The sequence below is a fragment of the Belonocnema kinseyi genome, chromosome 4, assembly GCF_010883055.1.
Source record: "Belonocnema kinseyi isolate 2016_QV_RU_SX_M_011 chromosome 4, B_treatae_v1, whole genome shotgun sequence".
Taxonomy (NCBI): domain Eukaryota; kingdom Metazoa; phylum Arthropoda; class Insecta; order Hymenoptera; family Cynipidae; genus Belonocnema; species Belonocnema kinseyi.
In genome coordinates this window covers 101,867,932-101,883,566 of record NC_046660.1, presented here as the reverse complement: position 1 = coordinate 101,883,566, position 15,635 = coordinate 101,867,932, and the positions used below count along the sequence as shown (strand labels likewise).

The following is a 15,635-nucleotide window of genomic DNA, read 5'->3' as shown; positions in this document are numbered from 1 at the left end:
CAGCCTTGGAGGAGATTATGTTGAGAAATAAAAAAAAAATTCTTAAAAACGTTGTTTTTCTTGGTCAGGCCGGAAACTTATCAATCCACCCTCGTACATTGACTACAAGCAAGCGTTTCCTTCCGTGCCGCATGACTATTTAGTTGAAGTTTTAACACTTTAAAAAATCTGCCCGCGCATTATTGACTTTCTAAGCCATGCGATGAGGCTCTGGGGTACAAGAATCAAGTATTTTGATCATGGACAACCAAGGATAACTAGATCCATACGTTTTACGATGGGTATATTTCAAGGGGACTCCTTCAGCGCGCTATGGTTCTGTTTAGCGTTGAATCCATTTAGCAGAACACTAACCAGCATGCCTCATGGGTTCAAAATTTATGATAATGAGGATGGTCATCAAGTGACCCATCTTCTTTACTTGGATGACCTGAAACTGTACGCTAGTACAGCCAAGAAACTGCAGCAAGTGATCGATGTCACAAAGCAGTTTTCCAATGATATCCACATCGAGTTCGGGCTAGATAAATGTAGAACAGTGCATTTAATCAGAGGGTAATTAGGGACCGCAGAGTTAGAGAACGAGTTTGAACATGACATCGAGGCAATGGCTTCAGGCGAATCATATAAATATCTGGGTATTCTTGAATCTAAGGGTATTCAACATACGATAGTTCAGACAAGACTAACGACTGCCTTCACTACGAGACTCTGATTATGAAGAGTTTTCTTAACTCGGCAAATAAAATCAGGACAATCAACACATATACCATCCCTGTCCTCACGTACTCCTTCGGGCTCATAAAATGGTCTAACACCGACCTTGAAAACTTAAACAGAATTGTTTGCGTAGAAATGACGAAGCACCGAATGCACCACAAAACTTCAGCGATTGAAAAGTTAGTTCTACTACGATATATAACGGAGAAACCTTTTGCTGCAATATTTGCTAAAAATCAGACTAGATTTTACTTTTTTCAGATTGCAATGGAGGGACATAGCGGAACTTTTGTAATGTTTACTACTCCGAGTAGTAACTAGTAACTGCATGCCGAACTACAAAATTCATTGGAATAAAATTTTAAAATGTTACATTTATTTCTACAGAAGATTGCAATATTTGCAAAGGACTATAGAAACGTCGAGAGCGACCGCGCACTGATTTAGTAAGCGAGTTAGTAAAAATTGGTGCAGTCAGATTAGCAGACGAAAAAAAATAAATCCAACATGCGCCGCGTCGCGTTGAAGGTTACGATACGTATCCAGCATACGACTGGAATGCAGACTTATTTAGTATAGGATTTTGAACTCTTTCGCATTATTATATTTATTTAAATTGCAATTGTACAGTACACACGATTATATATAGTTTAGACATTATTACGTACATGCAGGAATATTATATTACAAGCTGAAACAGAAAGATGTGATTAAAGTAAAGCTGGTGGGAATCGAACGCAGGTCTCCGACGCTGTAGCACAACGATATTTCATTCGGCTAAAATATGTAATAAGATCCAGAAATGTATCGCCTTATGAAATAAATTCTGGCACTAAAATTGATTCCCATTAATTTATTCATTAATTGTTTACAGTGATGTCATTTTTCAAATTCTAAGCACTATATCTTGACGTAATCTAATATCCTAATACCGAGGTTGAAAAATAATTTTTTGTTCACTGTGGAAAATTTACTTTTCGATTATAACTTGTCGAATTATCCTAATTTCTTGTAATAATAATCATTGCTTCAAACAAAATTGAGTGATTGATAAATTTAAGGAATTTCAGTAGAGCGTTGATCGGCTGACATCGTTTACGCTCAGCTTCACTCGGTCCAACGCTATAGGTTCGCTTACTAAGTCACTTACTAATATTCGAGAGCGATCTTCTAAATTTGTCTTACTCCGTAATACAAAAAATAGAAAGTTTCATAGTATAATTCATATTCCTACTGGCAACAGCAATTCCTCTTACAAATTTAGCCTTTTATGTTATTTTACGTACTTATTACTTCTACTCTTTTTATATAATTTAATTATGTCTCTACTAATTTATCATGTCTAGGATTTTACTATAAAAAATACTAAGACTTCGTATTACCATTAGGAAAATTTCATATAAAAACAGCATAGCTTACGATTATTGTATTGAAATATACGAATTATCGCCTTGGTCCCTCGATTATAACCTGATTTAGTAATTTTTCCAGTACAAAGTTTCTCAATGTAGGGGGTAGGAGCGTTGTATATGTCAAAAACTGTGTAAGTCACAAGTTATACAGTTGCGAGACTATTTTTAACAGCAAACGAAATGTTGCGCTTTATAACACTATGTGTAAAGCTAATCTTGACTACATGCCCTTAAATTTGTCCTCGGATGGGGCCTTGAATATCAGCGCAGAAACCATACACGAAAAAAAAATTCTTGAGGCGAACGAGTGAATCGAAAATATATGAAACTTAAAGAAAGTGTACGCTTGGATTAGGTAAAGCATTTAGTTCGAAGAGTTAAACATTTAGTTACTGTATGTAAATTGTTCTCGTAAATCAGTAATTTGGACAAAATTGCTGAGTTCGAAAGTTTATTATTTTCGACAGATTATGTATAATTGTATTATCTTCAGATTAGAAAAAAAAATTTAGTTGTTATAGAAATATATTAACTTACAGTAGCCAATTTTTCGTCTGGTATCGCGAAAATGAATTTCCCTGAAGTCCGTGTAATACATTTGGAGGTCAAGTTTGTTGTTTTTATCGCGTTTCTTGATATTTCAATATAGTTATCGCCTACCATCAAAACAAATGTAAATTATTATTACTGCATCATAAACTCAATTTAATATTAACAATCGCGCACATTTTAAGTGGTAAAAAGCGTTTAATTGTCCAAGGTATATCTCAACTGTCACTGCTCCCGATTAGACCGTCGCCATTTCATTTCGCTGTTCCCATAATGCACCGGCGCTCTTCCGATAATTGCTTCAGACACCTATTCTTAATATCCCTATTATAGCTATACTTATTAGGGGTTTGACTATACGATATCCCTGGTATATGTAAAATGGTCAAGGATATTCATTTTCGCTGATCCAGAGATCTTTCTAAATTCCTTCGTTCGTTTTCAGCTAAATGTTTGGCTATAATAAGGAATAATATCCCTGCCACAGCTCAATTTTTTTTACCGTGTAGAGGAATTAAAAGTGCAATGGAGGCAGAAAGCTATCCATGGCGAGCAACCCAAAACGTTAGATCAAAATGAAGTGGATAGTGAGGCATCTAATATTTTACTAAGAAAGGGTGTTCTGTATCCAGAGACGGAAGAATTCGTCATTACGATACAGAACAAGGTTGTCAGCACAAGGAATTATCGCAAACACGTGTTACATCAAGACGTGGTCGACCGGTATCGATTATGTGGAGATAACAGCGAATCCATCGAGCACGTTATTGATGGCTGTCGCATAATAGCTCAGAAAGAATATACGCACAGACATAATGATGTAGCAGGCATTATACATCAACAACTTGCCCTAAACCTAGGACTCTTAAAAGAATGCATGTCTTTCTATAGATACATTTTGATTCCCATTTTAGAAAGCGAAAATTACATCTTATATTGGGATGTTACTATCCAAACGGATCATTACATCCGGGCCAATCGACCTGACATCGTGATGCGAGACAAAAAAAGTGGAAGAGTCTACATCATGGACATTGCTTGTCCGCTTAACCGAAATTTGCAGTCAACCTATACAACCAAGATCCGCAAGTATAGCGAGTTAAGGCATGAAGTAAATACCATATGGAGGAATGTGAATCATGCACCTATTCATCCCATTGTGATTTCGGCTACAGGCAATGTGCACGCAAGATGCACTGAACATCTTGAACATTTAGGAACCAGTAGGATAGGCAGCAGCTCAGAAGGCGATTTTATTAAACACCTGTCGCATTGTAAGAAACTTTCTTGACCATCAGGAAGCAAGCAACTAAAAACCTGTGGAGAGGCAGATGGCGACTCTAAGAAAGCACCCAGAGGTAGTTGCTGTCACTTTCAACGCTCGCGGCCGCTCGTAATTGTATACCCACAACATCAGCGCAGGAGGTTTCAAGCATCGTATTGGATTGACTTATAACATCCTAATCTCATCAGTCACTTGACTTAGTCCGTGGCTATGATGTATAACCGGGTTCACCCGAGCAAAAGTTTAGAATCATATATATAATAATCGAATGAATATATTTTAAATAAAGGCCATATCCGGGTACGCGTGGGTGGGCTGCCCCAGATTGTTTTTATTCATATTTTAGGATTAAGTTCCTACCATTATATGACTAATTTACTTAATTTTCAAACTTAAGGGCATGTGATACTTCGTCGTGTGGTCAATCGGGTACACTTCCCTCGGCTTTTTTCGACAAAAATGAAAATTTTTTAAAACTGAAGTCGGAGATATTATAAAATATAATAACGGACGTCCCCGACTCTTTTTTGAAGGATAATAACAAAAAAAAATGTATTGTGCTAAATAAAAATTTTATGCATGTGCATTATAACACACATAACCTCAAAATATAACACGTTGTTAGCAAAGTCCAAATTTTGTTGAGAAAAAAACACAAAAAAAGTGTGCTGGGACGTCCGTCAGCATGTTCGCTATCATTTCCTAGATTTTGAAGACAAAATATTTCTTATCCTAGAAAAAAAGCCGGGGGAATCTAACACTGAAAAAATCGATACTAATTTCTAAGCGCTATATGCAAATTAATCACATTTTGCTAAATTAAAACTTTTTTGAATTAACCTACAAAAAAAGTGTGTGGGGACGTCCGTTAGCATGTTCCCTATCATTTTCCAAATTTTCAAGACAAAATATTTATTATTCTAGAAAAAAAAGCCGGGGGAACCTAAAACTGGTAAAATCGACAATTTTCTAAGTATCACATGCCCTTAAAACAAAATTTATAATCAAATTTTGAAAATTCCAAAAATTCAAACTTTACAAAATTGGCTAAACTGATTTTGATGGTTCAAATATATTTCGTATAGGGTATTAAGTCTACTAAAAAAAATTAACAATTATTTCCTTCTACAAGAAGGATCCAAAAAAATATTGTAATTTTGTAACAATTTCTTTGCAATGAAATTTTGGTGACTACGCCACTACTTTTTCTGTAATATACTCATTTTCAAGGCAATAACATATATTTTTTGGGATATGATCAAAGGCTTACTACATGGTAAAAAATGAATAAAAAATGATTTTTTTGCAATTTTCAAATATTGAAAGTCAAAATTGCCATTTTCATCATTTTAGGTGTACATGTAGTAAGGGCGATTTTTGACGCTTTTCCCGTATGGTGCAACCCAGTCAGATTAAAAAAGAAATATTTTTGACTTTTACAAATTTTTTCAATATCGTAAGCCTAAATTTATATTTTTATCATTTTTGGTGTGCATATAGTTAGGGTGGTGTTTAGGGGGTTTTCCGAAGGGTTTATCGCAGTCTATATTTTGGGGCATCAAAAAAGAAGATACTCCATGTTTTTTAATCGGTAATTTTCTAAAATTAAATCTGTCTTTTGCATTTCTGGACAATAGGTCCTGTATATGGGTAACTAATCCCTTAAAAAAATGTATTCAGCAAAAATTAAGTTGGCCCCCCAATCTCATGGAACTATATACATATAAGGTACAGAATTTTTTTTATACCGTAGAGTATATGTTGTTACCTTGGATATGAGTATATGACAGACAAAAAAGTCTACGGCCTTTGATGGGAAGATCATGATTACTCATTTTATGTATATATTTTACAAAAAATATTGCATCATGCAACCAAAATTGTTTACAGTAGTGCGGTTCTATAACATTATAATTTCATGATAATTCCAAGAACATACCAAAATGTTTATTATATTATATTACATTTAAGTTTTAGGAAAACATTGAAATTTGTACAATTATTGCACTAAAACCCTGAAATTTGTACAATTATTGCACTATCTTCTTAAAGAATTAACAAAACCACTCCATCCAGGTTTTGTTTTATCGAAAATACTGATAACTTTCAACTATTTAGAAGAATAAGATTTAACTGTCATATGTTTGTAGTTGATTCGGAAACAATGTACTCAGATTGATACATTTTCCAAGTTGGAAAAATCATAATGAAAAAACCACATATTTCTCAAAATTGCTAATTTCAAAAAAAAATTGTTTACATGGCCGAAATTGAAATCAGTACGAATACCTTTTTAAACGATTCTAATAAATATTTCCACCTTTATTTTCCCTATCGCTATAAATGGGGTTGTAGCATATTTTCAAAAATATTTTTTCCCCACTGAGATTAAAAGAGTTTTAAAAATTGAATATAATTATTTAAGGAAAGTTTTTTTAAATAACTTGAAATATTTTTGTAAGGTTTAAAAAGTATACTTTTGAAATTTGCTGTGGGAAGATGAGGCATTCTGATTGAACCAGCTTTGGAAATAATCAGTCTGATTAGTGTATCTTTATTAAAGTTTAAAGAAAGGCACAAAAAGGTGTTCAAAATGCTTAAAGTTAAACCAGAACTGGAATTTGTAAAGAATGGCAGTGTCAATGCGCCAAAAATCGGCATGTGTATGGTCGCAATTTTTTTCACTAACTGCCAGCTGGATATATTGTTAGTCAATGAAGCCACTGCGTACCATTATTCTGATTGGTTCAGCACTTTGCAGGTTGCGACTTTTTAACGTTACATACTTGTTTGAATAGGATTTTCGATACTTTTTATAATTCTTTTTTCACATGAATGTAGTATTAAAAAAGAATGTAATAAAATGTTTACAGAAATTTTTGTAGTATTTAAAAAATACATTATCTCAAATTCGTGCAACAACCCCGTTCTCAATCACTATACCCTTTTTTCTGATTCATTTGGCCACCTTTTTTATGAGGATTAAACATTTTGTCTTCCCAGAGCTAAATTATTTTGTATTTGAATTTGAACTTAAGAAAATACATTGCCCACTCGTTTCTTCTTAAGCTACTCAATAAATCTTACCAGGATCTCCCATATCATGAGGAACTGAATCTCTGATTTTTCTGGGTTGTCTTACTCCGTCGTATAATGTAGTCCATATCGTAGGATCCTCCATGTGTACGTTGTCCCGACATTCATATTGTATACAGGCTTGTAAATGAGGCCAGAGTTGTATTAAGGCAAATGCAGCATAAAAATGCACATCGTAAGTGTTATACATTCTGTACTCTTGACCCTCAAGATAGGCAAAACGACCATATTCAATTCTGCATTGAGGCAATATATTTTGTGTATTTAATTCAGATACAGTTGAGATATCTCCAAGTGGGATCATTTCGGACATGTGGGATAAATTCGTGCACCCCTAAATTCTCTAAATTGATAGGATAAATGACTCAAAACTGTTCCAAGAATCTGGAATCAGTTCAAATTCTGGTTAAAACAACTTACCTTAAGTAAATTAAGTTATCAATTTTGAAATGCCCAAATTTAAACCTAATGTCCGAAATTATCCCGTTTGGCGGTAATTGTCACATACATTGTACTAATTATAACGCATATTAATTATAACAAGGTATGCTAATTATGACAAAAAGGGTTCGCATTTACCGAGGATCCGTTGGCTGAAAATCATCAGTTTCGTCTGCCCTGAGCCAAACAGTCCCTCCATCAGTAACATAATATAGCTCGTTAAATAAAGCTGACTTATACCAGTCAGGCAAGTCCGTATCATCCAGAACACTCTGTTGCCATCGAAATATATCTCTTTCCCATAATTTGTAATGGGATAATGCGTAGCGAGAAATTTCAGGAGCAGAAGATCTTTCGGGCTCGTAAAAGAACTTGGTATAATACCTGCGTAATTGTTTGTACTTAATTATGCTCGGAATTAGAATAATTAAACAAAAAGTTATGGAAGATTCCATTAAGGAATTTAAATTCCAGTATTGAGGAATTTATTTTTATAAGTTAAGAAGTTTATCGAATAGCTGCTTCTGGAGTCAATTATGCGGCATTTTTTTTTTTATTGTAAATTTGAAATTTTGCTTCCGTATAAAGAATTATTTGAAATTAATTTATATGGGAAATTCCATAAGTAAAGGTCACTTTCGAATTTATTAGTGCCCGAATAAGCAATTTTTGAAGTATTTAAGCTTAAAAATATTTTCTTCGACAAATATTTGAAAAACTTAGCGGCCATTTTTAAGAATATGTTTTACTAATCCGGTTTCCATAAATATAAGTATTCGATAGGTTTTGAGGTCGCTGAATCCGAATTTGATAACAGAAATTCGAAATTCAAGTTGGCTAACCCAATATGATAAATAAAACATTTGAAAAAGGTCTCAATTTGGTGAAAATCGGTATTCTACGGCTTAAATCAAATGTAGGAATATAAGTTCTAAATTCCAAACGGCTGATTTAATTCGCAAAACCTAGAATCTATTGTTTCAATTGTAAAAATTAAAATTTGCATAATTTTAAACTGTAAATTTTCAAAATTAAAAACTCTTCAAGTCTTTAATTTTTTAAGATTTGAAATTTAAATTTCTACCAGTTTTAAGCGTTACAAAAAAATCTTTAATTTTGAAAATTGAGTATTGCCGATTATTCAGTTTTAAATGATTATATTTTTAAACTTTTTTTTAAATAGTTTAATTTTTAAGATAATTTAAAAGTTTTAAATTGAAAATTCTTCAATTTTATCGGTTCGCAATTTAAAATTATTCAATTTTAACTATTTGCAATGTAAAATTCTTCAATTTTTAAGACTTATAATGAAAGATTCATTCATTATGAATAATTATATTTTAAAACGATGTCATTTCTCATGTTTTGTTTGCATATGTTGTTTAAGTTTGAAGACTTACAATGGAAAATTCTTCAATTTTGAACATTTGCAATTGAAGATTCTTCAATATTTAAAGTATATAATAGAAAATGAAGCCGTTTTTAATGTTTTTTTCTAATAGTTCTATTTCAAAGGTTTAAAATTATAAAATATTCAATTGTAAATCTTTAAACTAACATTCACTCAATTTTAGAAAGATAAAACAAAATTCTTAAATTTTCTTAAGATTCAAGAGATTCCGATTCTAAATGTTCCAAACTGAAGAAATTTAAAATGTCAATCATCAAAATTACAACATTTTCAATTGTAAAACTTTAAACTTGCATAATTTTTAATTTTGAATTAAAAAAATTAAAAACTCTTCAAGTCTTTAATTTAAAAAATTTGCAATTCAGTTCTACAATTTTTGAAGAGTTACAATTAAACATTCTTAAATTTCGCAAATATATGTAAAATTTCTAATTATTCAATTTTCAAGATTTATATTTTAAAGGTATGTAATTTTGAACGTATTTTTAAACCGTTAAATTTTTAAGATTTAAGATTGAATATTCCTTAATTTTGAATATGTTTTTTGTAATTAAAGACACTTCCAAATTTGATGTGTTTAATAGAAAATGATACAATTTCAAACGCTTTTTTTCAGAATAAATAATTTTGAAGATTTAACATTGAAATTTGTTCACTTTCATAAAATTATAATTGAAATTTCTTCAAATTGTAAACAGTAAAAATGACCGCGTTTGATTATGTTTTTTCGAAATTCTTATAATTTTCTACATAGTGATTCTGTAGCGTAAGATTACAAGACGAGGAATGGCCAGAAAAACACTGACTCTACTTGTTTAAAAGATTACATTGAAATGTATTTTTAAAGGATAACACCCTTCAAAGACTTGTTACGTTATAATTGAAATATTTATACAAAAAGTCTTTTATGTCTAAAAATTCTTTTATGTTTAAGTGAGATAAACTAAAAATCTATATGAAAAAATAATATTTTTTGAGACATACTTTTAAAAAATAATAATCAAAATTTTTAATTTATTAACCTTGGTTTCGAAAATCTTTCTTAAACTGAGCAACTTGTAAGTGGAGTACAAAGACAAGCTATTTGTTGACGTATTTAACGCTTATTTAATATATTTTTCAAGTAAAATAGTGTGTATCTTTCTTATTCTTTTGGCCAATGTCTTCAAAAATAAATTTACAACATTTTAAAACAATTCAATAAATATTCGCAAAAATATTACACGGGGAAGCAAAAGTAAAATTTATATGGAGAAATACCCATACACGACCAAAATAAATTTTAAATATAAATTTTTCACACCTTAAATATTCACGCATTTTGCAATGAAAATGCACTTTCGGCATATCCCAAACCAAACTAAATTCAAGCTCAGCCTTTTCATCAGATTTCACGAACACGCGGCTACAAACAGCAGCAGCAATTGGATGCTCTGAAAATTTGACATCCACTCATCAACATTTTGCTACGCGTGTTATATAATTTTTTTATATGTAAATTTAATAAAATATATGAAATTTAGATAAAGTTTTAACATTCCATTAAAACTTCAAAAATTAGAATAAGAGGAAACAAATAAAATCAAATAAATAGCAACTTGTCTTAGGCGAAGTTGAGATTGCATCTTCCTGCAAAGTTCCTCCTGCTTCAAGATCGTCCCAAACACTCGCTCCATTGCCAAGTGGATCAAAAGCAATTTTTCTCGTAACATTTACATCCTTTTTCGACCTAGAACTTATCGCATATGTACATGGCATCCCTCGAATTTGCTGGTGGATCATTACTCCAAAAATATCGTCGTCAATGTCAGCAATTTCAAAACGCTCACTCCATTTGTCCCCTAAAATTTGTCTTCACTACTTTCATATCTCTCAAGATTTATAGAATAAATCTGTGTATACTCTCAAAATAAAAAAGAAACAGAAAATAAAATAAAAATGGAACTCCCGGACGTACAAAATTGAGAATTAGTAAACTTCGATGTTTGCACTTATGTGCTTTTCCAATTTCTTAAATTTTTAAATCATTTTTTATCAGTAGAGAGACTTTAATTCTGTATTCTTCTCAGTAAAAAACGCTGATTTCATTCAAGTACTTCTTCAAGTAAGCTAGAAAGAAATGATTTGAAAGATAACAATTTTAAAGGCCTTCTGTCTTTCTGTTTTTCTTACTTAGTCTTTTGAATACTTTATCCAATATATTTTTATCAGTTGAAAGCTCTGAGGCGTTCGAAACTAAGTACATTTTCTAGAAATTTCATGTATTTAGGTTTTTTTAAATTTAAGAAATTAAATTCAGAATAAATAGAAATTTAAATTCCTCTTTAATGTCCACCATTCAATTTTCACTACGAAATTTCTGACAACAAAATTTTTACAACACACTCTTAAATGTCTTCATTTAAATTAAATAAATCAAAAGGAAAAAAGAGGGAAGAAAAATGACACAACCGCCAAATCCCCTTACTTGTGTTTTGCTGTAATTTCAAATTTGAATGGAAAAATTAAGAGTGTGTTGTCCAAATTAAATTTTCAGATTCTTATTTTTTATTTCTACGAATTTCTTAGTTATATTTTTCATTCCCTATATTCATTCTATCAACAGAATGTCCAAAAATATTCAAAGAATTTCAAAGAATTTTAATTTTTTGTCGATGTAACGACAGATTTTTTGAATGAAAATTTAAAATAAACATTTTGTATTTAACATAGACAAAAGGACTGAATTTATAGGGTTATTCCTAGGGATCATCCATAAACCACGTTACCAATTGTTTACCCCCCCCCCCCCGCGAAAATAACGTTGCTAATATACCTATATTGTCTAACTACGTAAACGTGCGGTGAAATATAAACTTTAATGATGAATTAACAATGTTAAACCGGGTGTTATTACATTTTTAAACTAAGGAAGGTACATTTTTAACCAAAAATGGAGCAAATGGAGCAGTTGAACTTTTAACGAACAAAAATAAATTTTAAGACAGAATGACGAATTTTCTATGAAAAACAGTGAAATTATCACATGAAAATAATGAAATTTTGCTTAAAAAAGTGAATTTTATATCATAAAAGACAAATTTTCAACAAAACACAAGAACACTCGACCTTTTATTCAGAAAAGAACCGTTTTAGACCAAAAATGGAATAGGTAAATTTTCAATTGTCGAAGTAGTTTTTCAACCAAAAAGGAAGAATTTTTTAACAAAACAGTTCAATTTCCAAACAAAGAGATGAATTTTTAACTAAAATTTTTAATCGTCAACCGAAAAATTCATTTTTAAGAAAGTAATAAGAAGAAAACTTTAAAATCAAGCTGTTAAATTCTTAAACAAAAAGACGAATTTTTAAACAAAAATTAATTTTCTACCAAAAAAAAAAAACAAATTTTTAGCCAAATTTAAGAATTCTGAACCAAAAAGTTAAATTTTCAATTAAAAAAGATTAAATTTTAAACACAAAGATTAATTTAGAACCAAAAAGTTTGCATTTTCAATCGAATGCAAGCATTCTCAACCAAAATTTAAATTTTCAACTAAAAGAAGATGAATTTTTAAACAAAAATATTAATTTACTACCAAAAAAGACGAATTTGTCACAAAATTCGGGAATTCTGACCCAAAAAGATGATTTTTAAACTAAAAAATCTGCCCGCCTAGCGGGCACATTCTCGTCGCGCACTGCGCGCGGCTCGTTTCGCTCGCAAGTTTGAGCGCGCCTAGGGCGCGCGACGGTTGAATCTCGCGCTTCGGGCTCGGATAATTATTCTTTGCATTTGTAATGCTTGAATGAAACTTAATCCAAAAGATCTTTAAGCTTTAAGATACACATTCTTATCATGACACTCGCGCTGCGCGCTCAATTTTTGACAAACATTTGTAAACAGGCTTTGTTCAATCTTTTTTTTCTCTTAACTTTCGTCGTTTTTCCACACATTTTTTTTTTAATTTTCAATGTTATTTTTCACGAATAAAACAAATAATACGCGTCCTATCAAGAAGTGATTATTAACGAAATTGTAGATCTTTTTTGGGATAACAATTTTGGTTAATTCATCTTTTTTCATATCCTACATAAGTTGACCACAAAATGGAATTTTTTATTTTTTATTATTTTTTGTGCAATCAAAATTTGAATTTTCGATTTTCCAAGAAAATCCAAAGATTTGTTATGATAATCTTGTAGGGTTTTCAAAAAGCAATGTTCAGAACAAAGTTGCCTCAAAATTTTTCAAAATGCGCTCACTTTTTCAAGTTTCATCAAAAATGGCTGGTTGCGAACTCGTCCTTTCTTTTAGGATCTTAAACAAGTGTGCCAAAGATGGATTTGATCCCTTCATTTTTTCGAGAGTTATCGTGTTTACGGACGGACGGACGGACAGACAAGCGCCATCGTAAAAACCTGATTGTCGGATTCAGGGGGTCTCGAAACGTGGAGATCCATTGAAAAAGAGTGGTGTAAAATTTCGGACAATTTTAATACTTTCTCAATCATAAATGATGAGAATGTAAAAAGAATTTATAAACAAAATGAGTAATTTACTACAAAGGAAGACGAATAGACCTTTTTATTCTAGACGTCGGCAGTGCGCACGTGCCGGAATTTTACGTCATTTCCGTATTTTTCGAACAGTTTTTTGTCGAAATGTATGGAAAATATTGTTAATAAAAATAACAAAAAATTAATTTTTAAAAAACAGAGGTTTTTAAGGTAGAACATTTTTAAGTCTATTTTTAAAGAAACGGTGAAAAAAGTGCAAAGAGTGCGGCGACCAAGGCCATTATTTACGTCTGTTGGCACCTGTCATCTTATAAAAAATGCTTAAATATTCGGCGAAACTCACGGAAGATGATGTTCCAGGTGCAAAATTAGTGCACGAATCAGTAGAAGAGCACAGTATTGAGCAGGTGAAACGATGTCCTAAATGTAGAAAACCACCATTAAAAGGAAAAAAAAACGTGATTTAGTGGAAAGGATAGTTGAGGTTTTGTATGGCAGGTATAAATATTTTTTTTATACAAGATTTGCAGTTCAGAACTTTGTTTGAATAAATATTTAATATTCATACAACCATAAAATAACACAATATTATATTTTCTACTTCTCTTTTTCAAGTTTAGACAATAAAAAGCCATTTGTTAATGATTTCCTGTTATAAGGAATGTACTAACAAATTTTCCTTCTTTCATATAAACTGGTTTGTAAATACATAAATATAATAGTTTTGCATTCTAAAGTGAAAGTATTAAATAGATTTTATTTTTATCGAAAAATTTAGGAGGTTCAAAACCCCGATAACAATGCTTCATTTAATATGTAAGTAAATGTTAGCAAAGAAAGAAAATATTAATACCTGCCAAACACATCCTCAACTAACCTTTCCACTAAATCACTTTTTTCCCTTTTAAAGATCGTTTTCTATGTTTCAGCCATCCTTAAAGCTGTTTAACAATGTGCTCTTCCACCGATTTGAGCACTAATTTTGCTCCTGAAACATTATCTTCCGTGATTTTTGCCGGATCTTTAAACATTTTTTTTAAGATGACAGATGTCAACAGATGTAAATAATGAGATTGCTCGCAACACTTTTCGCACTTTTTTGGCAGTTTTTTTCTGAATATACTTAACATTTTTTTGCCTTCAAACTCTCATTTATTTAAACATTTATTTTTCGTTGTTATTCTTACTCACAACATTTTCCGTACATTTCGACACAAAATTATTAGACACAAAACTATTCGAAAAATACAGAAATGACGTAAAATTCTGGCACGTGCGCTCTGTCGACGTCTAGGATAAAAAAAGGTATATTTTTAATCAGATTCAAGAGTTCTCAACCAAAAAGTTTAAGTTTCAACTAAAAAAGATGAATTTTTAAATAAAAATATTATTTTACTACCAGAAAAGGCGAATTTTTAACAACATTCAAAAATTCTGATCGAAAAAGAGGACTTTTAAAAAATTAGTTTTCAATCAAAAAAAAAACATTCATTAGCTCGAGACGTACTAAAAACATTACTATATGTACTTTTAGAACAAAAAATTGATCTAAATTCGAAAAGGAACGTGTAACGTTACTTTTACTGGGATCCCCCGTCCTCTAATGTGGTAACGAAGTTTCTAGACGATTCCCTATGAATGGATACATTTGTTCTATTAAAAAAATCCTGCAATCTCATTATTGTACGCCTGGGGGCAAAACTGGGCATGGTCCTTTCTACGTGCCTAAATTTTAAAGGGATTTACCTCGACCATCTCTTACATCACCGTTCCCACTTTGAAAAGTAAACGTAACGCTGATGTGCAAATCTTTTCCGGATTTATTTTCAGCACTCCAGACAAAAACTGCACAAGGCAAAGAACTGTCATAGTAGTTATGAGGAATCACCGGAGAAATCTGGCGACATACTAATTTTACATTGGGTTTTTCTATATCGTATTCGGTCCAAGAGCGAGGATACAAAGCGGTATATGAAGCTCTTTCGCCACTGAAATCCCATTTCCATTGCTTCAAATGCTTCGTGTCCCTGGTATTGAAAAAATATGGTCCTTCAATTAAAGGCTCTTACTCCACGATAAAAATGGAAAATTAAAGAATATTTTTAAATCTACTGTAAATTATCAATTCAAGATTCCTGAGACACAGAGCGGCAGGGCATCAAAATTTAATTAAAACGGAATGATCAAAAGCACATTCATAATCCAATTAACTTGAGATAAG

The 15,635-nt window shown here is 31.5% G+C and overlaps 1 protein-coding gene across 1 annotated transcript in view; it reads right to left on the bottom strand.

Annotated features, from left to right (window-relative positions):
- Positions 1–15,635, bottom strand: part of LOC117171377 (non-lysosomal glucosylceramidase) — a 31,392-nt gene that overhangs the window by 12,866 nt on the left and 2,891 nt on the right. Inside the window, exons 4-8 of the mRNA XM_033358627.1 lie at positions 15,161–15,441; positions 10,513–10,755; positions 10,218–10,347; positions 7,642–7,887; positions 7,054–7,298 (exon numbers count right to left, since the gene is read on the bottom strand). Coding sequence (XP_033214518.1) covers positions 7,054–7,298; positions 7,642–7,887; positions 10,218–10,347; positions 10,513–10,755; positions 15,161–15,441 — 1,145 coding nt within the window. The remainder of the gene's footprint in view (positions 1–7,053; positions 7,299–7,641; positions 7,888–10,217; positions 10,348–10,512; positions 10,756–15,160; positions 15,442–15,635) is intronic.